Raw genomic sequence first — 22678 nt, 5'->3', positions numbered from 1 at the left:
AATGCATGGGGTGTGTGGACTTTATGGCATGTCCAAGCGCAAAGTAAAGGCACTGCCTGGCAGGGGTGGCCATTCATGGTGCGACACCCCCATCCCAGTGTGCCATAAAAGTAACACACAGGAGGTGTGGGCATTTATGGCATGTCCTAGCGTAGTATAACAGCACTGCCTGGCAGGGATGGCCACCCCCCGTCCCAGTGTGCCATAAAAATAACACACGTGGGGGCATGGACATTTGATGGCGTGTCCTAGCATATCATAAAGGCACCGTGCAGCAGCAGTGACCACCCCCATCCCAGTGCGCCATAAAGGTAATGCATGTGGGGGCATGGACATGTGATGGTGTGTGCTAGCATATCATAAAGGCACTGTGCCATAAAGGTAACACATGTGGAGACACGGACATAGTGTCCTAGCACATCCTAAAGGCACTGTGCCATAAAGGTAATGCACACGGGGGCATGGACATAGTGTCCTAGCACATCCTAAAGGCCCTGCGCCACAAAGGTAATGTGCGGTGACACGGACATAGTGTCCTAGCACATCCTAAAGGCACCGTGCCATAAAGGTAACGTGGCGACACGGACATTGTGTCCTAGCACATCCTAAAGGCACTGCGCCACAAAGGTAACACACGGTGACATGGACATAGTGTCCTAGAACATCCCAAAGGCACCGTGCTATAAAGGTAACGTGTGCAGGGGCATGGACATTGTGTCCTAGCACATCCTAAAGGCACTGTGCCATAAAGGTAACACGTGGAGACACGGACGTTGTGTCCGGGCACATCCTAAAGACACTGTGCCATAAAGGTAACGTGCACAGGGGCACAGACAGCGTGTCCTAGAACACCCTAAAGGCACTGTGCCATAAAAGTAACGCGGGTAGGGGCACGGACATTGTGTCCTAGCACATCCTAAAGGCACCGTGAGGCAGGGGCGGCCCTTCACCCCGTCCCAGCGCGCCATAAAGGTAACGCGTGCAGGCGCGGACACCGACGGCGCGTCCCAGCGCACCCGCGAGGCGCCCCGGGCCGGGGCTGGGCATTGCCGCTGCTGCCCGCTCCGTCAAGCGCGCCATAAAGGTATCGCGGGGCAGGCGGCTCCGCCCGCAGCCCGGCGCGGCGCGGCGCGGCGCGGCGGGGAGGAGGAGCCGGGGCCGGGGCCGGGGCCGGGGCGGGGACGGGGATGGCGCTGCGGAGCCGGCGGCCAAACTTCTTGCGGGGACAAAGTTAGCGCCGGGCAGCGGCCCCCCCGGCGCGATGAGCGAGGCGCCGGTGTCCCGCAAGCAGCGGCTCATGGCCGCGCTGGAGCGGCCGGCGGAGGACGGGGAGGCGGCGGCGGCGGCGGCGGCGGAGGAGGAGGACGGCGGTGCCGGGCTGCGCTGCTTCGTGTGCGGCGGGGCCATGGGGCGCGGCCAGGCGCTGAAGCTGCAGGTGAAGCCTCCCCGCGAGCGGGAGCGGGAGCGGGAGCGGGAGCGGGGCCGGGAGCGGGAGCGCGGCCCCTTCTTCCCGTTCCTGCAGCACCAGGAGCCGGCGCCCGGGGCGCGCGGGGTGTCTGCGGAGGGCTGCGCGCTGGTGTGCGCCGTGTGCCGCTGCTTCCTGGGCGAGCAGTGGGACGCGTTCGAGCGCAGCCGCACGCCCCTGGACAAGCGCATGTACTGGCTCAAGCGCCCGCACCAGGGCGAGCCCAGCAGCACCGGGCAGCGCCGCGCCGCGCCCGCCTGGAGCCTGCCCGCTGGGCGCAGCCGGGCCAGCAGCACCAGCAGCAGCCAGCCGCTGGAGGAGGAGGACGAGGACGACGACGAGGAGGTGGTGGAGGAGGAGGAGGAGGAAGGCAGCGACTCCGAGCTGTCCTCCCTGTCTGAGCCGCGGGCGCCGGAGATGAGCGCCGGGCGCCTGGCGTGGGAAGAGGACGGGCCCCCCGTGCCCGCTTGCTACATCTGCGGGGTCCCGCTGCCTCCCGGAGCGCAGCGCCCCGTGCACGTGCAGAAGCAGGAGCAGGCGGCCCAAGCGCCCTTCTTCCCCTTCCTGTGGCTGCACAGCCCGCCGGCCGGTGCCCGGCCCATTAACGCGGCGGGCAGCACGCTGGTGTGCCCCGGGTGCTTCGCGTCGCTCATGCAGCAGTGGCAGGGCTTCGAACTGGCCGGCGTGCCCGTGCTGCAGCGGCTCTACGTGGTGCCACTGGGCGCCGGCGTGCACCGGGCACCCGGGGGCGAGGCCGGGCCACCGGAAGCCTGCTACCTGTGCGGCGAGGGCTGCGGCAAGGAGGCCAGGCCGGTCTCAGCTAAGATCGCCAACGGGAATGCCAAGAGTGCCATGCACTTCCCCTTCCTCAGCCTGCTGCCCTGCCCGCCCGGCGCCAAGGGGCTGAGCAAGCACTGGGAGGTGAGCAGCTGCCGCAAGTGCTACGGGGTGCTGCAGGACCTGTGGGCCATGTACCGGGCTTGCCGCGACGAGGAGCTCATCACCTCCGTGCAGAGCTTCCTGGGCAGGTACCACCAAGTTTTCTCTGGCACCGACGCAGCCGGGCACCCAGTGGCCAAGCCCAGCCTGGCCTCCTTCTGCTACATCTGCGGGGCCGAGCTGGGCACTGGCAAGGAGTTCCAGCTCAACGTGAACCCCCCCGGGCGCTTTGGGGAGAAGGAGCCTTTCTTCCCCTTCCTCACGGTCTACCCCCCAGCCCCACGGGCCAGGCCAGCCGATGCCACGGGGCTGGTGTCCACCTGCGTCCTCTGCTACCACGACCTGCTGGGCCAGTGGGCGCAGCACGAGGGCCGCAACACCCACCACCCCAGCAGCGCCTGGTCCCGGCAGTACAAAGTGGAGACCTTCGTCTGCTTCTTCTGTCGCCAGGAGAAGAAGCGATGCCTCGGATTAAGGGCCGTGTGCGTGGCCCGGCTCCCCGTGTTCCTCTACACGCTCCGGGTACCCAACAGCTTGCTGGTGGACGACGGGAAGCAGCTGATTATTGGAGCATGCCCGGACTGCAGGGCGGTGGTCCTGGCTGGCAAGAGCATGATGCCCCCGGACCTGCTGGCTGCACCACCTCCGATGACCCTCCCCAAGGTAAGGGCCTCCTGCCTCGATTTCCCTGAAGTTGGGGTGGGTGGGACGGTCGGGCACTTGGTTTCAGCGGTGGGTGCTTTTTTGGTTCATCTGATCCAGGAGGTAAACGCCTCTGGGGTGCTTTGTTGCCAGCCGGTCTTGGGGGGGACCTTGCTTCCTCGTGGGGTCACCGCCGTAGTTGCGAGGGGCTGTGCTAAGAAATGCAGCCAGCATTCGTGCCAGCTGCTTTGGTGCAAGTCTGCCCGTGTGCCGGATCTGTTCTCAGGCCAGAACCGCAGCCGTTGCCAGGTCAGGCAGAGCAGCGAGTGTCTCCCTCCCTTTGTCCCAGCCCGGAGAGCCTTCAAGGGGCAGGCCTGCCCCCGGTAGCCGAGGGCCTGGGGAAGCTGGCCCTCTCCTAGGAGCAGCATTATCGAGCGATGTGGGTGTTCGCAAGAAGCTGCAGCAAAGTTTCCCATCCAAGGAACGCGAGTCCTGGCAGCAGGCAGACCGCTTGCTGCTGCCCGGATCGGCTTTCTGGGGCAGGGGGAGGTGTTCCTCGCGCCATCTGCTTTTCCCTGTGGGAACGAGCCTGTCTTTGCAAGTCAGATGTGCAGGGGCCACGAAAACCGCCTGGGATTCTCCTTCCTACGGGGCGCCAGCCTGCATGCTGCGATGAAGAGCGATGCCTCATCTGATTCTCATCAGCAGCGGGGAGGGGGGCAGCAGGTCTTCAGTGGGCCCGCGCGGGTGGGAAAATAATCGCCGTGTAGTCCGTGCTCCCGCCGTTAGATCCAGGTCTTCCTGTTAGAGCTGCCGGCTCCCAGACCAGCTGCAGGATCCCCTTCCAGCAGGGAAAGGTTACTGTGGAAATTGCCAGCTTGTTTGCCCGGACCTTATTTTTCCATCAGCTGGAACGAGATCCCTTTTGAGTCCGTGCCGCTCATCGCAGGCTAATTATAAAGTAGCTCGTCTGGAGAGATGGGTATGGAGCGGAGCGGGCCTGGGAGCGAGGAAATCTGTTCCTGGCTCTCTCTGCTTGGCTTCGCTCGCCTGGTTTCGCTCGCCTGTGAAATGAGGATAGATACCTCCTTGCAACTGTTTTGCAGGCGTGGGGTCTTGCCTACACGGGAGTGTTGATCTGAATTAGCCCAAGTGGGAATCGGGGCTGGGTTAGCTGATCTGTATCAAACCCTCGTGCGGACGCTGGTGCGAAAGCCAAGGGGCCTCTGTTCGGTGCTGCTGAGTTCACGGCTACGTTCACTGAGACCTCCCCGGGTGTCCTGCACTCAGCCGCGTGACACCGAGCCCTCAGGGACCCCGGCCTGGAAGGGAGCCCAGGGACTGGCTACGCCACGGGGCTCCTGCCCCCATTGCTACAGCATCCGAGCCCTCCGGCATAGCTGTGGTCACAGGCAGATTATTTCCCTCCGAGCTGAAGCCTGGCTGGCAGCCACCTCCTCCTCCCGGCAGAGCTGCCTCCACGCTGGGGGGTTGGCTGGCAGAGCTCGCTCACCGCGGGGGGCAATGTGCTGGCGGCCTGGCGGGGCTCTGCTCTGTTGGCACAACCTTGCAATGCCGGCTGAGCTGAGAATCGGCATTTGTTGCTGCTTCGGGGCAAACCCTGGAAGAGTTGCCTCGGAGTTTGCTTGCACGAGAGCAGGGCCTGCATCTTGCAGTCTCCCCCTTTGCTCTCAGTCGATAGGAAGCTCAAATTCATGCCCTTGGCTGACCTAGCGGTGATGCTTGGAGCACCCTGGTTCTTGGAGGCTGGGGCTCTGCGGCCTTTGATACCAGGCTCCTTGTGGGTATCGCAGGATGGGCCACCAAACCGAGGTCTCTGGAAGCACTGGGTCATTTGGAAACCTTTGGACGCTGTTCTCAGCCAGCAGGGACAGGCCTCGTGCTCCCCGTTTCCTAGCTCTCATCTTTTCTCCTGGCTGATTTTAAAACTACCATTTACTAGGGGTTTTGCAAGCTGCATCCTCCGTGCCGGCTTCAGCGCAGGGGGATGCTGCTCCTGGATGCTGTCACGCTGCCAAGTTTGCGAGGCTTTCCCTTTTGCCTGGCCAGGCAGTCGCTGAACCTGCTTGGAGGATGGCAAGGCAGAGCGAGGAGCGTGCCCTGCCGTTGTCAGACGGTTTCCCCCAGGCTGCCTCTCTGGGCCTGTGTGAGCTGCTGTCAGTGCATGTCCTTCTTTGCCAGCTTGTCTGCTCTGGGCTTTGCCTCCTCTCAGCCCGAAGACCTCGGTGCACCGTGACTTCTGCTCGTGGTTGTAAACCTGGCTCTGGGTCACTAATGTTTCGGAGGCTGCCTCCAGGCTGCGTGATGTTGCGGTGGTCCTCCAGCTGCCGCGAGTCCCCGTGCATCCCTACTGCTCTGGGGTCATACTGATCTGGTGATGCTGCCGTGCTCGGTCCACGTGAGCCTCCCAGAGGCATGGTGGCTGCACCTAGACTTGCTGCGTGAGGCTTGATCCATGCATCTGTTGTACTTGGGATGGAGCTAGGGAGCGAGGAGTGCCACCACCCCGAGGTGCTGCTAGCAGGTCCATGGGGCTCCGTCTATGCCCAGCGTATGCCAGGAAGGCACCAGTAGCAGTGCAAAAGCTGCAGGGACACCGACACATGCCTTCTGCCGGCGATGGGACAGCAGCAGAAGCCTGACCCTGCTCAGGGAAGGGTGCAGAAAGAAGGACCCTGCTTTCTTCCGGACGCGCTCTAGGCTAAGTGCTCTACAGCAAAGTTTTGCAGAGCAGACTGGGCCTGACCGTCCCCTTTGACCTCGCTGACCCCCGATTTGGCCCCAGAAGCAGGCAGCAGGATGGAGATGCTGTCTTATGGAGGCCTTTTGCAGGACCCCCCCCCCCCCCAAGCCCTTGTGTGCTGTTGCAAACCCGTTGGGGTATGCTCATGCCTGCCTTGTGGGCTGCTGGTGTGACTCCGCAGTGAATATGGAGACAGAGCCTGATCTTCTGCTCCTACCGCTGACCCAGGTGTCAAATCCCTTCCCATTAGAAATAGCTGCAAGGTTAAAGGCGGGGGGCCAGTCCCGTTGACCTGAGCAGGACGACTTGGGTAAGCTGGGGGGTAGGATCGAGCCCTGCGTCCTCCAGCCCTGGTGCCTGACCCCCTTCTCCTCTTCCCCTCGCTTGTGCTTGCAGCCTGCAGCCATTTCTCCTCGCTCAGCTTTGCTTTCTGGCCTCTGCTGATCTCTCTCCAGGCGAAGGGGACTTGAGCTGGGAACAGGTGCTGCTGTGTGTGTGGGGGGGTTGCACTGACATCTGAACTGCTCCAGAGCAGCCCTGTCATCGTTCGAGCGAGCGTCGGCGGCAGACACGCACATCTGCTTCCCGAGTTTCCTGCAGCGTGCGTTCCCGGCACCCAGAATGCCACGGCTGCCCCCCATCACCCTGCCCGGGGGGGATCCAGCGCCCCCAGTTTCTTCATTAGAGAAAAAGCCCGCGTGAAATCCAGCAAGAGGGCCCCGGGATAGAGTCTCAACTGGTGGCAGCCCCTCCCCACCCTCACCCCTGCCCTGGCATTCCTCTGCTTTAGCGGAGCAGCCCTGCCTGCTTGTTTTGGCCGAGGGGAAAGCATCTGCTCTGAGCAGGCCGCTGAGAAAACTTCCCCTCTGGCTCCCGTCTGCGGTGCTCTCCCAGATCCGAATCGCACCGGCGGCCTTTTGTGTCAGGAGGGGAAAGTCAGCCGAGCGGGGGGAGCTGTAGGAGCAGAAAGCCCCTGGTGCTTCCACGGCTGCTCGCTCCCCTTTCAGACAAACCAGGTGCGGCGCTTGGACATGCAGAAGGGAAGGGGCCTGTATTAGGTTGAACCCGGGGTCCCATAATCCTTGCAGCTGTGCATTATTTGATTATTTTTTTCCCTGCATGTATTGTATTCCCCCCTCCCCATGCACCCCCCCAGAGTCGCAGCCCCCTCGTGCGAGGCTGGTTTGCAGAGAGACGGCGCAGCTGTGCGTAGGGGGTGTCAGACACGCAGCCATCTGGCTCTGGGTGGAAGGCTTATGTGCAAAGTCGGCTTCTTGTACAAACTCACCTGCTGGTTTGCTAAATAAAAGGCAGCGAGATGCCCGCTCCCACCGGTGCCTTTCCCCCTGGGCGGCGGGTAGGGATCCCCGCCCCGTTCAGGCCAAGCTGACGACAAGGACAAGACTCAGCCTGGGTCAGGAGCTCACGTCTTGGGTGGACTCTGGTTGTTTGTGAGCTGGATGGTTTGACTCTGCCTCCATGTAGACATGGCCAATGCAGGATAATTCTCTGCAGCATGTTGCACACCCGTGCTGGTTGATTGGCTTCCCCGAGGCCTTGCCAGAGCTGTAGGGAATACGGCTGTGAGGTCAGCAAGGGAGAAGGCAGGTGGATGTGCACCTTAGAGACTAATTAAAACAAAGATGCCTCTGTGTGATGGTTGTATCAGGCCTTCTGCTCAGCACAGTCTGCTGGGACGGGTCAGAAAATCAAGCGTTGCTGCAGGGTGTGCACAGTGCTAGCCTGCTTTCCTTCCCCCCTAGCTCCTGGTTGCAGTAGCAGGGGTGCAAGGGCAGTGGTTTGTGGCTAGCTTCTGTGCTATGATGGGTGGGTATCCATCCCCTGTGCCCCCCAGTGCAGACTGGCTCTAATCTGTCCTCTCATGGACAAGGCAGTGAAGAACCCGGCTTTTCTCTTACCATGTTACCTGGGCCTTTGAAATGGTGCGTCCGTGGCGTGCAGGGATCGTGACGAGAGCTATGGGGTTAAATCATACCAGTCATAAGCTCCTGGTAGCTGCCCCTTGCCCTGTTTCCACCCAGATGCTGTCAGGCATCCTGGGACTAAAGCCGCTTAACTGCTAGACCCCTTCTAGAGGCCTCAAGACCGAGTCTTGCCCTCTCCTGGTGGGGGTGGCTGCCTGGACAGCTGCTCGCATTTGTCATCGGCCTCGGTCCGCATAACAGCCTGCCTGTCTCTCTGCACCACGTCGGCCCCCAGCTTGCGTCTGAGTCCCTGCTGCTGGGCGGTGCAGCGCTGGGGTGTTTAGGTGGTTTCCAAAAAAAAAAGAAGCCTGTAGCTGTGATACCTCCACCCGCTCTTCTCCCCAGCCCTGCAGGCAGCTGTAGCCTGCAAGCAGAGAGCTCGTGCCCCCGGGGGTCCCCCACGCCGTGTGTGGCTTGCATTGCAGTTGGCCGGACGGGGGGGCCAGTTGCTGACTGCGAGTTTCTTCTCTCTCGGAGCCTGTCGCAAGCAAAGGGCTGCTGGATTTGCACACAAAGTGGATGCGTTTTGGGGCCTGGGGTCCTGGACTCTGTCCTAGCTCTCTGGGCTGTAGGCCAGTACTTCTGCAAAGTGTTGTGTCCCTCCTTGGCCGTATGTGGCCTCGTTAATCAAGGGCGGTCCTCAAGCACCCTCTGGTGATGCTGTAGGGTGGCCTGCCCCCCTTCCTTGATATCCTGCGGCTGCTGTGGGTTGCTGGAGCTCCCCTGTGGAAACAGCTGTCCCAGTGCATGGTGGAAAATCTCTGCCACTACATGGGGCTGGGGGGCAGCTGGCATGACCAGGCTGGACGGATCTGAGCAGGGTAGCAACCCGGAGCCCTGCCCCTTTGCAACCTCGGCCTCTCGTCAATGCTCCAAAGTGAATTTATACGTGGGGGGGATGACTTCCCAATCCCAGCTCCTCACTAAGGCGACATTTGAAAGTCTAAAGGGTTGGCTGCTGTCAGGTGTGATGGATAGGCCCATTTGCTCTGGAGGCTGTGGGAAGAGGCATTGCTGTGCGGTACAGATGGGAGGGCTGAAGGTCGGGGAGACGAGCGGGCCCTTGGAAAGGAGCAGCTGGAGAGACCGGCGATGCTCGCTGCAGCAGGGAGCACCTCCACCACCTCCAAAACAGCAGCGCTCGCCTTGGCTGCCGCTCGATGCTCGTCCAGGCAGCGGGGCTGGAGACGGCACAGCTGTCTCTGAAGGTCAGGCAGACATTGGAGCCTGCAATTCTGTAGAGGACGCTTCACAGCGCGGTGTCAAACACGTACGAAGGGCCCGATTTGTCTGGCGTGCAGGACGGCGGGTGCCCGCGGGGTATATCGGTGCAGTTGTGTCTGTCTGCGCGTGCAACTGCCGTTTGCACAGCTGTTGGGTATTCGCCGGGTGCCCGTTTGGGAATCTGGTTGCAGCCACTCCCAAGGGGAGAGGAGAAAGGGCCCCTTGACTTTCAGGATGTACACCCTATTTCTGCGTCTAAACCATAGAGGTGCATCTTCCTAACTCCCCAGGTGCTAGAAGGAAAGAAGTGCCAGGATCTTGCCCAGCAGTTCGGTGGGGTCTTTCTTTTTGACTGCATCAGCTTGGTATCAAGGGATCCCGCTCGCTGCGCTGTCTCTGCCTCCAAAGCAGGGCTGTGGTAGGGGCAGCTGTAACCTCTGTTTCATGTGAGGAGGCTGTACGTGCTCAAGGCAATGTGTGAGGCCATCGCAGACCTGCACCTGCTTTGGCACGCGTGGGGTTTGCTGTTTGCACTGGCACGGGTATCAAGCTGACAAGCATCAGGAGGGCCCTCGAGTAGGAGCACATAGGTTACCACACATGCTGCGTGTCTGAGATAAAAGCCCTGTTGCTCTAGCCCGTCCAGCAAACCCAGTGCATGCAACTCTGCTTCGATCGGTCAGCAAAGGGACGGCGATGCGGGAACCTGCCTGTCCAAGAGCGCGCACCCAGCCTCTCTGTCTCCTGCTCCGAACAGCTTCCCGAGGCGGCCTGTGTTGCACTGAGCCACACGTCCACAGAGCAAAGAGCCTGAACACGCGTGCATTGGATGCATTGCAGACCGCAGGCTTGCAAAACGATTGTGAAAGTGTAGCGGCCTGGACACAAACTGCTGGCTTGGCCTTTATCACAGTGATTCATTCTCATGACCGTGCAAATACCGGCCTGGGGTGAATGACTTTCCCAGGCTGAAACACCATGTGAGTGCAGCAGGGACTGGCTTCCCGAGCCAGTCCTGTGAGCAGCTGAGAAAACACAGGTGTGTGCATGCATCCACTCTGCCTTGGCCGTCTCTAGGCAAATAGATGCCTCGGCTTGAGCTGTGTCAGTTCCTGCATCCTGGCTTGGCTCTGCTCAAAGCCTGAACATGAAAAAGGGCAGGTAAAACTGGTCTTGCGTCGGAGAAGCCAGGCCTCGTGGATGAGGCAGCAGACTGGGACTAGGGAGGCCTGCGTTAGGCTCCCATATCTGTTGTTGGCTCTTTGGGTGGCATCAGTCCAGTCCCTTCATTACTCCGTGCCTTTAGTTTTCCATCTGGAAAATGGGAATAATATTTCCTTACAGTCTAAGGTTTCCAGAACGGAAACCGTCCTGCTGTTTGCGTATATGGCTGCTAATCTGTTTCTTGTGTAGGAGAGTCGCACCCTGCTATATTCGCTGCACGTACATGCCGGCGGAGAGAGTCCGTGCGCGTGCAAAAATCCTGCTGTTCTCGGAGACCCAAGAAAACGTGCGAGTTCTGGCAACTCGTATAGAAAATCCCCTTGCGTGTTGGGTAGACAAGGGTTGTTTTTTTTTTCTTCCCCTTTTACATTCAGGCGCTTGTTAGCGGCTTGCTGCAATTGCATTGTGGCGGCCTCTGCTTCCACTGGGAAACCCCGCAGGGCTGGCAGTTCGTGTTACGGCGGCGAGACACGCCAGACCTGTAGGCTTCCCCCAGGCTTTCATGTTGCACACACAAGCTGCCTTTTTCACAGGTCTCCTTGGAAAGGCTCCTGTACTCCAAACCGCCCAGAGCTTCGCTGGCCTGCGGAGAGCGAAGGGCTGCGGGATCTCGGCCATGATATGAACCCCTCGGCTTCAAGGGAGCGTAGGCACTTTGAACCTGAGGCTTGGCTTCCTCCGGAGCCTGAAACAAATTATCCTCCTGTGTCACGTTAGCACGTTGCAAGGCACACATGGTTCTGATTGAGCCGATTGGGCTCCGCGCCGGTCCCCTGGCAGCATAAGTGGGGAGTAGCTCCATTGGCATTGCTGATCGCAGGCTCCTGGGACTGGCCTCGCACCCTCTGCGCTGGCCAGGTTAGCGCGGAAATCAATACGGCGTGTCTCAAGAGACCCCCCTAGCCCTCGAAAGGATGCTCTCCAAACATCCCTTTCGAAATCCTGGTGGCCGATGCCCGCCAGACCGATGAAAGCAGGCTGACCTCAGGCCCTTCATTGCTCGTTCTGCTTTGCGGTTCTCCCCGACGGCCAAAACGGAGCTGCGGCAGGGGTTGCGAATGCCCCTTCTCCTCTCCCCGCCCCTGGTTATCATGGCACTTCCAAAACTGAGAGTCGAAAAACCTTTCCGGCTCGGCCTTTGTGGACTTCTTCCCACGTTCAGAGGATTTCTCAAGAATATTTTGGGCTAGCCACGCAAGTCCTGGGCACGCACAGGAGCTGAGCACAAAACGTGAGGCTCTTCGCACACCGTGCCCCCGGGGAGAGCCCGGCTCGGGGCAGGGGGCTGGCAGCGTCTCTTGGAACGAGGATAAGGAAAAGCTCAGCCTGGGTGCAGTTGGTTCAACTTAATGCAGCGATTCTCAGTTGGGCGTATGCATCCCCCAGGGGTGCCTCGAGAGACCCTCTCAAGGGTGCCATGCAAGGACAGCACCGTTACGTGCACAAACATGATTCACAAGATAAGCCCGGAGACGTCAAACAGGAATCCAGAGCATTAAACTATTCTGACCTGTTGTGATCTGTACAAACAGAAGAATTGCTCTGTCCTTTTCCCGTAGTCAAAAATGGAGTGAAAATGGAGCTGGCGTTTCCCGAGGGGCACGTGGAGTCTATTGAGGGTGCCTGGAGTCTAAAAGAGGTTAAGATGCCAGACTTACTGAGACGCTGTCCTGTGCTGGATGTGTAGGGCTGTCTCTTGGGAAACGAAATAAAAAGCTTTACCTGGGAATGGGAATGTTTTCCTTAAGCACTGGCGAAGGTAGCTGGAGACCGACTGGAGTCCGGCGCGGTTTGGGGCAGGAGTTTAAGTGAGATCAGCGCCGGCCTGGCCGTTTGCAAGCTAGCGGGGTCCCCTCGCTGGGCACGGTGCAGTTGTGGCTTGCAATAACCCCTTGGTTGAGGAGGAGCCGGCTGGGCAGACGCTGCTTGGCAGTATCAGGGATTTGGCAGCAGGAGGTGGGAGACCGGCCCTGGGGGCACTTGGTGAGCTGTGCTTGGCCCGTCGGTGCCATCCCTGCTCCAGCTCGGAGGTGGCAAGAGAGTCATCCTGCGACTTTGTCTTGGGGCGCAGCCTCCCCTGGGGCAAACCGAGAAGCAGCGCTTGGAAAACGTGCCTCTTGCCTTCTCCTGCCAGCGAGGTCGGGAGAAACGTCTGGCTTCTCTTTGCAGGCACCCCGGGCCCAGGCATTTCAGGTTCCTCTCCCTCCTTGCCGAGGTTCGGATGACCTTGCTCAAGCAGCTGCTCAGTGTCGGGGCTCTCCATTGCCCCCTCCATGTCCTCTGGACCTCTTGCTGCCTCAGCAGCTCACCACCTGGTTTCCCCTCCTCCTCCCAGGCAGAAGCAGCAGAGAGGACGCTCCCAACCCGAAACCCCTGGCCCGTCTCCTGATGACCACGAGACCAGCCTGAGCTGTACCAGGGAGCCTCCTGGAGCGCTGGGTCTTTGGAGCGCCGGGTTTTTGACAGCAGCCATCTATCTCTGTCTGTCTGTCCGGCCCCACCGGTCTCATGCATGCCGGGGTGCCAGCCTGGAGCATCCCCGTCTCTGCAGCGTGCACAGGGCTGGCTCGGCTACAGAGCCCCTTTGCTGACCAGCCCTGCGGGCACGGATAGCAGCTCTCCAGCTTGGTCAGGAGCTCTGTGCCTTGCACCGTGATGTAGGCATGGCCAAGCCGGGCTGTGCGGCTTGGGCAAAGCAACAGCAGTGCCCTGGATCTGGAGCCAGGATGGCTGGTTTTTGGGGTGGGTCATGCCAGTGTTCTCGTCTTTTGGGGGAGCTGCCATTAGCAGTGCTGGGGAAAGAGGGCCAGGACCCCACACGCCGAGACACGGAGGCTTTGCTAGGCAGCAGCAGAAGGAAGCAACATCCCCCAGGAGCTGGAGGGCCCTTGCGCCCGCCAGCCATGCCAAGCCCAACAGCAGGAGGGCAGCATGCCCTGCGCGCAGCCGGGAGAGCTGGCCTGCACGCCCCATTGCCTTGGCGCCGTGTGGCCCTGGAGCGACGCGTCGCACTGTGTCAAGCGCACGGCTCCCTTCCAGCCACCCGGGAGATGCAGCAGAGAGCATCTGCGGAGCTGCCCCGCCGGTGCTGCCTCCAGCCGTCGCATGATTCATGTCCCCTTCATCTGCTCTGCATGCCGGTACAGGCAGCTTGGCCGGCTCCTGGGATCCAGCTGCTGGCTCTGTCCTTGGCCAGGCCCAGGGCTGATTCACCCGACCGAGGCGGGGGCCCTGCGGGGAGCCGAGGCTGCTCTCCCCGCTGTCAGCGTGCGACTGGGAGGGGCGGCGAATGACCCAGACAGATCCCAGCAGGGCGGACGAGGCCACCTTCCCCTGCTGCAAGCTGCACGCTGGGATGCTGCTCGTGCATCGTAGCCGCCAGAGATGCCGGGGCGTTCTCGGCAGACCGGGCATGGTCATCCCAGCGTCTTCGACCAGGATGTGCCCCCCTGCCGCGTGCTGCATGTCACCCTCTGGCGACCGCGCTTCATCCCAGCGGGGAGCACGTCAGCAGATGGGAAATGATGCCCTGGAGACTCAGGCAGGAAAGAGGGTTCGGATGCTTATGTGTTGCAGGCTCCCAGCTCGGCACTGAGCTCTCCCCACTGTGTGAAGACAGATCCCCCCTATATGCACCCCCAGTTAGCTCATTGTCAAGCCAGGCTCCTGCCCGGGCACAGGGTTCCCACTTGGCCCAGAGAAAGCAGCCTTCTCTCCTCCGTGGCAGGCTCCCAGCGGCGGGCCGGGTTTCCCTCCTGCCGTCGCAGCCGGAGATGGATGCGTCCCTCCCAGGCCTGGCAGCGCGGCCCCTCCGCCTCTTCCTGCCGCGCGGACGGGATCCACCGGGTCTGGACCGCAGTGTTGGCAGGGCAGCAGGCTTCGCTGTCGTGGGGAGGAGATCCCAGAGCTTTATTCGGTGGCAGTGAAATGGGGTGCAGCACCTAGCCATTCCTGGGGGGGTCCGTACCAGGCCGCCGGCTCACTCGGTCCCCGCTTCCCATGCAAACGGCCAAGCGGAGGAAGGCGTCCCTTCGTTCCCTGCCTGCTCTTTGCCTGTTCGCCCTCCTCTCCCAGCTGGCCGGGGTGAGATGCTCATGGTGGGGCCCTGGGGCACCCGTCCGGTGCTTTCCAGCAAAAGGCTGCACATAGAAACCCCTTTTCTCCCCCCAAGAGGTGGAGACGGTGTATGGGGAGAGGGTCTCCGTAGCTCAAACCAGCTCTGGCTGGGCAAGGGGCGCAGCTCCCGGCTCCCATCATCACTCCCGTTGCTTTGCTCCCTCTGCCTTTCCTCCCGCCCCATGGACCTGGCTTCCCAAGCCGGTGTCTGGCCCCGCTCCTCCCGCCCCAGCGTCTGCCTGTTGAACAGCTGTGTCCCGCTCGGGCCTTGTGAGCTCCCTTTGACCTCCGCCGTCTCCCAGCGCCAAGCCGAGCGGCTGGATAAACAACCCTGGCGTGGCCTTGGCGCGGTTCCTCTCCGTGGTGGGGGGAATCCTCTCCTCGCCCCCTCGCTCGGCTTCGCCGGGCTGGGGGGAGGCAGGGGGATGCCGCCTCGGTGCAGACAGCTCGAGCTCTTGTGCAGCCTGGCATGCCGCTCGCCCTGGTCTGAGTCTCCTCCTTGCCGGCTGGGTCTCCGTTTGCTCTCTGGGGACTGAAGTCATCTGTTTATCCAGGGAGCAGGCAGGGTGCACGCAGCTGCTGCAGTGCATCCTCCTTCGACCTGATCCGCTGGGCCAAGCGTCCTGCCAGGTCCTGCCCTGGAGGTCTGCCAGGGCCAGAGACCCCCTGCCCGTGAGGACTCCTTCCCCTCGCGGCTGGCTTGCAACTCCCTGCACCCTTGCATGTTCCCTGTGGCAGAGTCTCTGCAGGGTGCCCAGCTGCATCGGGGCGGGAGCAGCTCCAGCTGGAGGGAAGGTCTCCGCGGTGGCCGCCGCAGCCTGGTTCCATCCCAGGCAAGGGCTGGGTGATGAATAGCTTTCATTTAACGAGCCAAAAGGTTATTCAGCGAGTCCGCGGCCGCCCTGCCCTGCTCGGAAATAGGTCAGCCCCGGAGCGTGGAGGGTCCCGGCTCTCAGGGAGGCCATGCCCGTGCCGCTAGCGAACAGGCTTGCAGGGAGAGAAGGGACCGGAGGTTATGGGGTGCGTGCAACGGGGACCCGTCAGGCCAGGCTTGGTCTCTGTGGAGCTGGAGCCAGCAAAACCGTGAACAGCACGTGTCTTGTGCACAAATGCCAGGCTGAGCCCCCTGTATCTGGGGCACGTGTGGCTAGCAATGTGCCCTGCCGCCAGCTTCCCTCCGCGACGGACACCCGCCTGCCTCGGTGGGGACGGGTGTCTTGGGTCTGCCGTGGCCGCGGTGCTGGGGGTTCCCGAACCCCTTTGCGATGAGCTGGCCCTGCCATTTATTCAGGCGCTGCACGCAGGCTCAGGAAATCTCCGTCTGGCCCGGGCCCCAGCTGGCCTCGTCCCACTAGCTTCCGGCACGGCTTCAGGCAGGGAAGGAAGGCTCTGAGAAGCCGGGTGCAAGGGGGTCAGCCAGGATCTGCCCGGCCCAGGCGGGGAAAGGCCAGGAGCACTCTCCCTGCTTGCAACAGCCCTGTTTGCAAGACGGGCGAGCCCGAGGTGCCTCCCAGGGTCAGCCGCCTCCGCCCCATGCCTGGGCCGCGCCAGAGATAAGAGGCAGAGGAAGGGAGAGTGCTGCGGCCGCTCCCCCGGAGGCTGGGACGCCTGGCTGGGATTTATTTGCGTCGGTCGCTGGCGTGGCACAACTTTGTCCTGGGGTGTGCAAAGCCCTGTCTTGGCTGCGGAGCGGAGAGGGCTGGGCGGACAGGTGCCAACGGGCCTCTCCTCGGTGTCTGCACAGCAGCTGTCACGGCCCGGTCTCCCCGGGTCTCCTGGAGGTGGCCGGGGGGGTGCTACAGTACAGGGCATCTGTGCGTAACCTGCAGCATTGCTGCTGCAGTCATGACCCCGGGACATGGCCTGGAAGCGATCATGTGATGGTGTGTCATGGTCCCCGTAGTGCTCACAGGGGTTCTCCTTTGGCCCAGGGTGTTTGGGGTAGCAGAGGAGCTTGAGCCCTACGTGGCATGGTGCTGGGAGCTACCCGTGGTGGGCCTGCATGGTTTTCCCCCCAGGTGTCGAGAGACCTGGGTCCCTTCCCCCCACCTCCTGGTGCAGATGAGGTCTGGGAAGGTGACATGGCCAAGGTGACAGAGCACCATGGTGTCGGAGCACAAACCTGGTCCTACATGCAGGAGGAAGCCAGAGCTTGTGTGGGCATCGTGGGCCACGTGCCCGAGCCTCTCCTGTTACTCATGCCCTGGTGTTAAGACTCAGCGCGGCGGTGCTGGCACAGGGAGTCTGTCCATGCGTCTGGGGCCTCCCAGCCTCCCTGCTAACTAAGGCTGCGGTGGGTGAGGTGGAGCCGTGCACCTGTGGGGGGCAAGGGGGGGAGCCCCTGTTCCCGTGGAGCAGTGTTTGGCCTTGGCACCTCCCTGTTTTCCTCTTTTCCTTGGAAGACGTGATGGAGGAGAGGGATATGAGCTGCAAATCGGCCCTGTGGAGCAGTGGTCACAGCTGCCGTTGGGTCCAGCCCTGGAAGAGGGAGCAGGAAATTGCCACCAGCTCGGTGCCTCTGCGTGCGGTGTGCATCCACGGCTCTGCACGTGGCATGCAAACATTTCCATTGTAAGCCAGCCCTGAAGTGTCCCCCCACCCTGTGTGCTTCCTCTGGGCATGTTTTTCATCTGGGAGAGGAAAAGCTGGGGGGGGGGGTTGTCTGGGGTAGCTTTCCGCAGCAAAAGCAGGGCCTGGTCACGCCATCACCGTGCAATGAAGTGGGCGCAGGGCTGTCCCTTGCAAACCCCACTTCTGTGCCGTGCCTTGGCCCTGGGTTTTACCCCCAGGCTGCTCCTGAGTGGGAATTACCCTGACACAGGAGAAAAGACCCTGCAGAGCCATGTGCAGTATCCCTCCCTCCTGCTTGGGTTTGGCTAGCGATGGCGGTTTATTGGCCTGGCTGGGATGAATCCGGCGCTGGTACCCTGCGTCTGACGGAGGGCTTGCCGTGGGAGAACATGCCTCTTCTGCTCGCAGAGACGTTCCAGATGGCCTGGCCGCGGCGGCTGCCGAGTGGGAGACGGAGTTTGCTCCTCTCTGTTTGCCGTCCAGAACAGCTGTGCGGGAACGGGGGAATCTGGGCTTTCTCCTGCCTCGCAGCCAGGCAGCGTCAGCTTCCTCCCTCCTTCACACGGGGCTTCTGGGCTCGGAGGAGAGCCCGTCCAGTGCTGCCACTCGTGGCGCTTGGCCCTGCCTCGCATGATGAGCTCCCACGGCTGAAATGCGGCCAGCTCTGGGGTGGAACCCGGCAGCTGTTTAATAGCAGAGGAAAGTAGCTTTAGGATGGGAGATGAAGAATTTAGGGAGGGGAAGAGGAGGCCCCTACTGGGGTTTCTCTCGGCCAGGGGGATAATCCCCTCTTTTGCACCCCAGAAGCAGTCAGTACCCTATTTCCCAGTAGCCCGGTGCCCACGCACAGCCTGCAGGGACCATGAGAATCGGGCTCTCTGTCTCGAGCACCTGGGTACCGTGCCGGGGGAAGGGGTGGGGGTGCCTGCCTCCGCTGCATTTCTGCAACGCTCTAGGTATTCGCTGGCAGGCTCGCACCCAAGGGCCGACCCGCCTTGATCCTGCCTGTCTCGGGAACCCTGAGAGAGCCACAACTCCGGGGTGGGTGGCGAAGCAAACTGCAACCAGCGTGCGCCACGCTGCCCGAGATGTTCGAGGCCTGGGCCTCTGCCGGCAGACGCCCACCCCTGCTTCGCTTGCTGGCTTCTCCGGGCAGGCTCGGTTATTCTGGTCTATCTGTGCAGATGCTTTGGCAGCAGCCTCCCACGCCTGCGGGTCTGGCCCTGCCCCCATGCCGGACGCCTGTGACTCGAAACACCCGGCGTCCTCCCCCAGTCCGGTCCTGTGCTCCCTGCACAGCGCCAGCTCCCGCCCAGGCCCTGGAACCGGCGGGGGAGAGACTGTTTACAGGAGCTGGGCAGCTCTTGGCTCCGGGCCGCTCTCTGCACTGGAAGGTGTTTATTCTGCTGCTGGCAGCGCCCGGCGAGGGGGCACGCGGTGCCTGGGACCGGCTGGTGGCACGACCCATGCCTGTCGAGGGAGAGAGCAGAGCCTTTGCTGCTCTGAGCGCTTCCCCTGCCTATCCCCCTCCCCGGCGCCGAGTGCCAAGGACATCTCCTTGGCGAGGCCGGCGAGGAGCGATGCCTGCCATTCGCCCCTCCGCCTGGTATGGAGAGCAGCAGACTTTGCCCTGCTGTCTCCTGGCGGGGCTCGCCTCTAGCCTGGGCACTGCCCCTTGCAGCTGGCATGAGGGTAGGGGCGGCAGCAGCGTGCAGAGCACGTGCATGCAAGAGCACGCACCGGGACAGTGCCAGGGGCCAAGTGCCCTGGGCTCTGGGTTCGGGCTCTGCCAGCTCCGGGTGGCAGGGAGGGGGTGTGGGGCTGCTTGCTGGAAAAAGCATGCTGCTGCAAGCACCACCACTCCCCTGAGCTCAGCATGGGGAGGGAATCCCCCAGCCTGCGCCCAGGGTGGGGGCTGGATTGACCGGTCCCATTGGATCACCTGGTTCAGAGAGATGGGGCTGGGGTCCCACCGGCCCCCTGGGCTCATGCATGGGCTGACCCTCCCTAGGGCTCTGAGTACAGCCCTCCCCGTCACCTGGCCGGATCCGCTCTGTTTTCTCGGGGCCTGGGAAAAACACGGTGCTGTTTTTAATCCACCTTGCCCGGCGCAGGACTCCGGCCCGGCTTGCAAATCCCAGCAGGTCTCCGGAGGCCGTTTCAACTCCAGGATGTCTGTGCTGTCCTGGCACGGGGAGCCCAGGGCTCTGCATGCCTGGAAGCTCTCAGAGGTGCAGTAAATCCCCCCCCAACACCAGCCCCTGACACGAGATGCAAACCAGAGACAGGCGCCCGATTAGCACGGGCTTTGCTGGGGCCCGAGGGGAGGGCGGCTCTCGCACACGGAGGCGTGCAAAGCGGTCCAGCAGCCCGGCCTTCCCCGCAGCCACTGCCTTTGCGCCGTCCGGGGTCAGCCTGGCTACTGCTGGGGCTGGACGAGAGCTAACCACAGTCTCCCGGCCTCCTCTCTTTTTCCTTGGCTCTGCTCCCCGGGTCTCTCTGCCTCTTCCCCCCCGCTTCTCTGGTCATGTTGGCCCTCACCTTCCTCCGTCGCACCAGGGGTGCGTTTGGGGCAGGGTGCGGAGCCCGTGGCACCGCTAGAGAGGGGGCGGGGTGCAGGGCCGGCTGGGAAGAAGATGGGCTTGTGGCAGCTGGCGTGGCACCCGTGGATTCACAGACCTCTGGGGGCTGGTTGTGGATTCACAAAACACTTTTTTAGTTTGGTCTAATAAATGATATCACGTTTAGCCAAAGACCCGTATCTGCCCATGTCCTTAGACCAACACGGCTACAACCAGCATGCCCAGACCTGGAAGGTGGCTTTGTGCCCACGGGAACCAGCGGTGGGTGCTATATGGGTGGCATGGTCCGAGCCGCGCTATGAGCCCCCCAGCGCCAGGTGCTGTACGTGGGTCGGAGAAGAGGCTAGCCTAGGGGCGAGAGCCTGGGAACTTCATAGACATTTGGGCTGGAAGGGACTTTGGAGGATCATCGTGTCCAACTTGGCGGTGTTGGGGAAACCGAGGCACAAAGGAGGCCGTGCCTGCAGGAAGGAGGATGGGGCCGGACCCCCCAGCCCATGCCCCTGTGCTTTCCGGAGGCGGGATTCACCGCTGCTATTTTGGGCCGCTCCATGGCTTCTCTCCCGTGTGGTCCCCAATGGGTCACTCGCTCCAGCCCGGAGCATCTGCTCGCTTGTTATTTTTAGCCCAACAGACCCCGATGGCGTGGGGATGGGGGGGCCGTGTTGACAAGGGGCTCCCCTGCCCGGGCAGCGGGGAGAGGAGGAGACCTAGAAGGGATGGCCTGCCCCACACTCTCACCCCATCCCTGTTTCTCTGTTGAGATGTGTATCTGTTTGGTGGGCGGCTGTAAAAATAGCACTTGGTTTGAGTTAGGAGGCTTGGGGGGGACAGGGGCTGGGAGGGGGGGAGGTCCGGTTTCTTCTTTTCCTGGAGGAATTAGCGAGGCCAAATGCTGCCGGGAGGGTTTGGCTGGTAGAGGCAAGCGCAGGCTCCAGGCAGGCGAGCCGGCGTCCGCGCAGATGGAAACTTGATCACCCACGGCTCAACAGATTGTTTGATTTATTTTAAAATCAAGCAGATGGCTGCAACAGGAGTTTGTTTAAGTTCAGCTCCGCGCTGGGCCGGGGGCCAGGATTCTCCGGGGCAGGCGTGCCAAAAATTTTTCAATGACTTTGGTCATCCACCACCTCGTCCCCCGCCCCCCAGGCCATGCGTGCACCCACCCAGTCCGCTCTGCCCCTCTCCTTGCCCGCTCTCTCCGGCTGCCGGCCTGCACATCTCGCTTGGTGTGTGCACGGGTGTGTGTGTGAGCACACACCCTCCCTCTCTCTTCTATAGCCCACTTACCCTGTTTTTCTTCTCAGTCTTCCTCTGGTTTAACTTGTGTTTTTCCAGAGCCTCCAGTTTTCCCCCTGTCCAGCCTAAGCTCATCTTTCTTCCTGTGTGTGCAGATGTACCCACTCATGCATGCTCATGTACACATATGCTTGCATATGCACACATCCATGTCTGTGCGCACCACACACATGCACACGCACGCACGTGCACATGTGGGCACATGTGCACAGCCTTTCTCTGTCTCTCTTCTGTATCAGGAGTGGGGAGGGCTGCTTGACTGTGGCTGCAGCTGTCAGCCAGGTTAGTCTGAAGTCCATTCGAAGGCGGGGTAGATTTGCGCCTTACATGAATCAGTGATTCCCAACCAGGGTGCCTTGAGATCTATTCGTGGGTGCCCTGGGCTGACATGCAACGTTAGCACGGTTAGGTGTGCAAACATGATCCACAAGACAAACCCAGAGAGGTCAGATTCGGAAGCATTAGCCGGGGGCTTTCTGAAATCTTTGCAGCAGAAAAACCACTCTATTATTTTTCTGTTATGAAAAAACGAGGGAAAACTGAGCTGGTATTTTCCAAGGGGCGTCTTGTGTCTATTCAGGGGTGCCTCATGTCTAAAGAGGTTGAGAACCAGCATTAGAGACCCATGTGTAATATATATGTACATAGCACCAGCTTTCATGGGCTGAAGCTCCCTTCTGGCTGCAGGGTCCTCCCGGGGGGCTTGCCTGCAGTCCTAGGAGAGCAGCGGCGGGGGACAGATGGGAACGGGGGAGCTGCCTGAGACGCATCCTGATTTCTCCCCGATGCACGGTGGCACCTGGCACATCTCCAGGGACGTTTCCTCTTCGGGGCTTCCCTGGTGTCGGAAGCGGGATTCGTTCCTGACTCTGAGAGGGAGGGGAAACTGAGGCATGGGAGGAGTGGCCTGAGACACCCGCATTGCTGGCAGAGCCTGAAATTAGAAGCCAGGAGTCGTGGCTGCCTTCCACGCTTCCTTGCTTCGGGGCGGCACGGGTCTGTGGCTGTTGTAGGTCGTCCTGACCCCGCATACGCCCTTGCACAGCTGGAGCCGCTTGCTCTGCGTCACGTGTCTCTTGCGGGGGCAATGCCATGGGCACATGCCCTGCCTGGGGGCTGAGGGCTGGCGACCCGTGGGTGCCTGCAGGCCTCTGATGCCATCTCCCTCTTATTCCTGGGGCTGACCACAGGCAGGGCAGTGAGCCACGCCGCTTCCCCTTTGGCCTGGCGCTGTGGTCTCCGGTGGGTCAGGGGAATCCCTCCCACCCCGGGGGCTCTCGGCCTCCGTGGGACATGCCCTCCTAGCTCCAGGGGGAATTGGGGCTGGGTAGGGGAGATTACCAGGATCCTTGGTACAGGGTGGCATGGAGGATTTGCTGCCTCGCAGTTGGGATGTTGTCACCATCTAGCTTCTGGTTGCCCCAGGACGTGCACATGCCTTCAGGGTGAGAGGTCTGGCCAAACTACTGCTGTCTATCTGGAAAGCCTCTGCTTCCCTTCCCAGGGGTAGGCTGGCTCTGGGGTTCAGGACCAGCCTGTGCCCTGGGAGATGGAGCCTGTCTCCCATTCTGCTACTGACTCCCCACGTGACCTTGGGCAAGTCACTTATCCTCGCTCTGCCGACGGGGCTGTGAAGGCCAGGAGGTTAGCCCAGGGCGAGCAGGGCCTGACAGCACACTGCTTTCTTGCTCTGGACATGCCCCCCGCAAGCTGCTGCTCATGGCTGCAAAGGGGCCAGCCTGTCTAGCATCCCCGAATGCCGTGTGCAGCACAGGTGGCCTCGAGGCACCATGGCAGCCGGGACCTGCCTGGAGCGACACGCCAGCCCTCTCCCTCCCCTGAGCACGTTCAGGGCAAGGCCCGAGCG

At 61.7% G+C, this 22678-nt stretch overlaps 1 protein-coding gene across 5 annotated transcripts in view; it reads left to right on the top strand.

Annotated features, from left to right (window-relative positions):
* Nucleotides 1-1185: 1185 nt before the first annotated feature.
* The window catches only part of GSE1 (Gse1 coiled-coil protein), a 197105-nt gene continuing 175612 nt past the window's right edge, over nucleotides 1186-22678 (top strand). For all 5 annotated transcript variants that reach the window (XR_009455310.1, XM_059713913.1, XM_059713912.1 and 2 more), the window contains exon 1: nucleotides 1186-3067. Coding sequence is in view for 4 of the 5 variants with exons in the window: in XM_059713913.1 (XP_059569896.1) it covers nucleotides 1262-3067 (1806 nt within the window). In the remaining variant the exon portion in view is untranslated. The remainder of the gene's footprint in view (nucleotides 3068-22678) is intronic.

The sequence above is a fragment of the Alligator mississippiensis genome, chromosome 10 (assembly GCF_030867095.1).
Source record: "Alligator mississippiensis isolate rAllMis1 chromosome 10, rAllMis1, whole genome shotgun sequence".
Lineage (NCBI taxonomy): Eukaryota > Metazoa > Chordata > Crocodylia > Alligatoridae > Alligator > Alligator mississippiensis.
The sequence above is the reverse complement of the archived record's forward strand: the minus strand, read 5'-3'. Positions and strand labels throughout refer to the sequence as shown.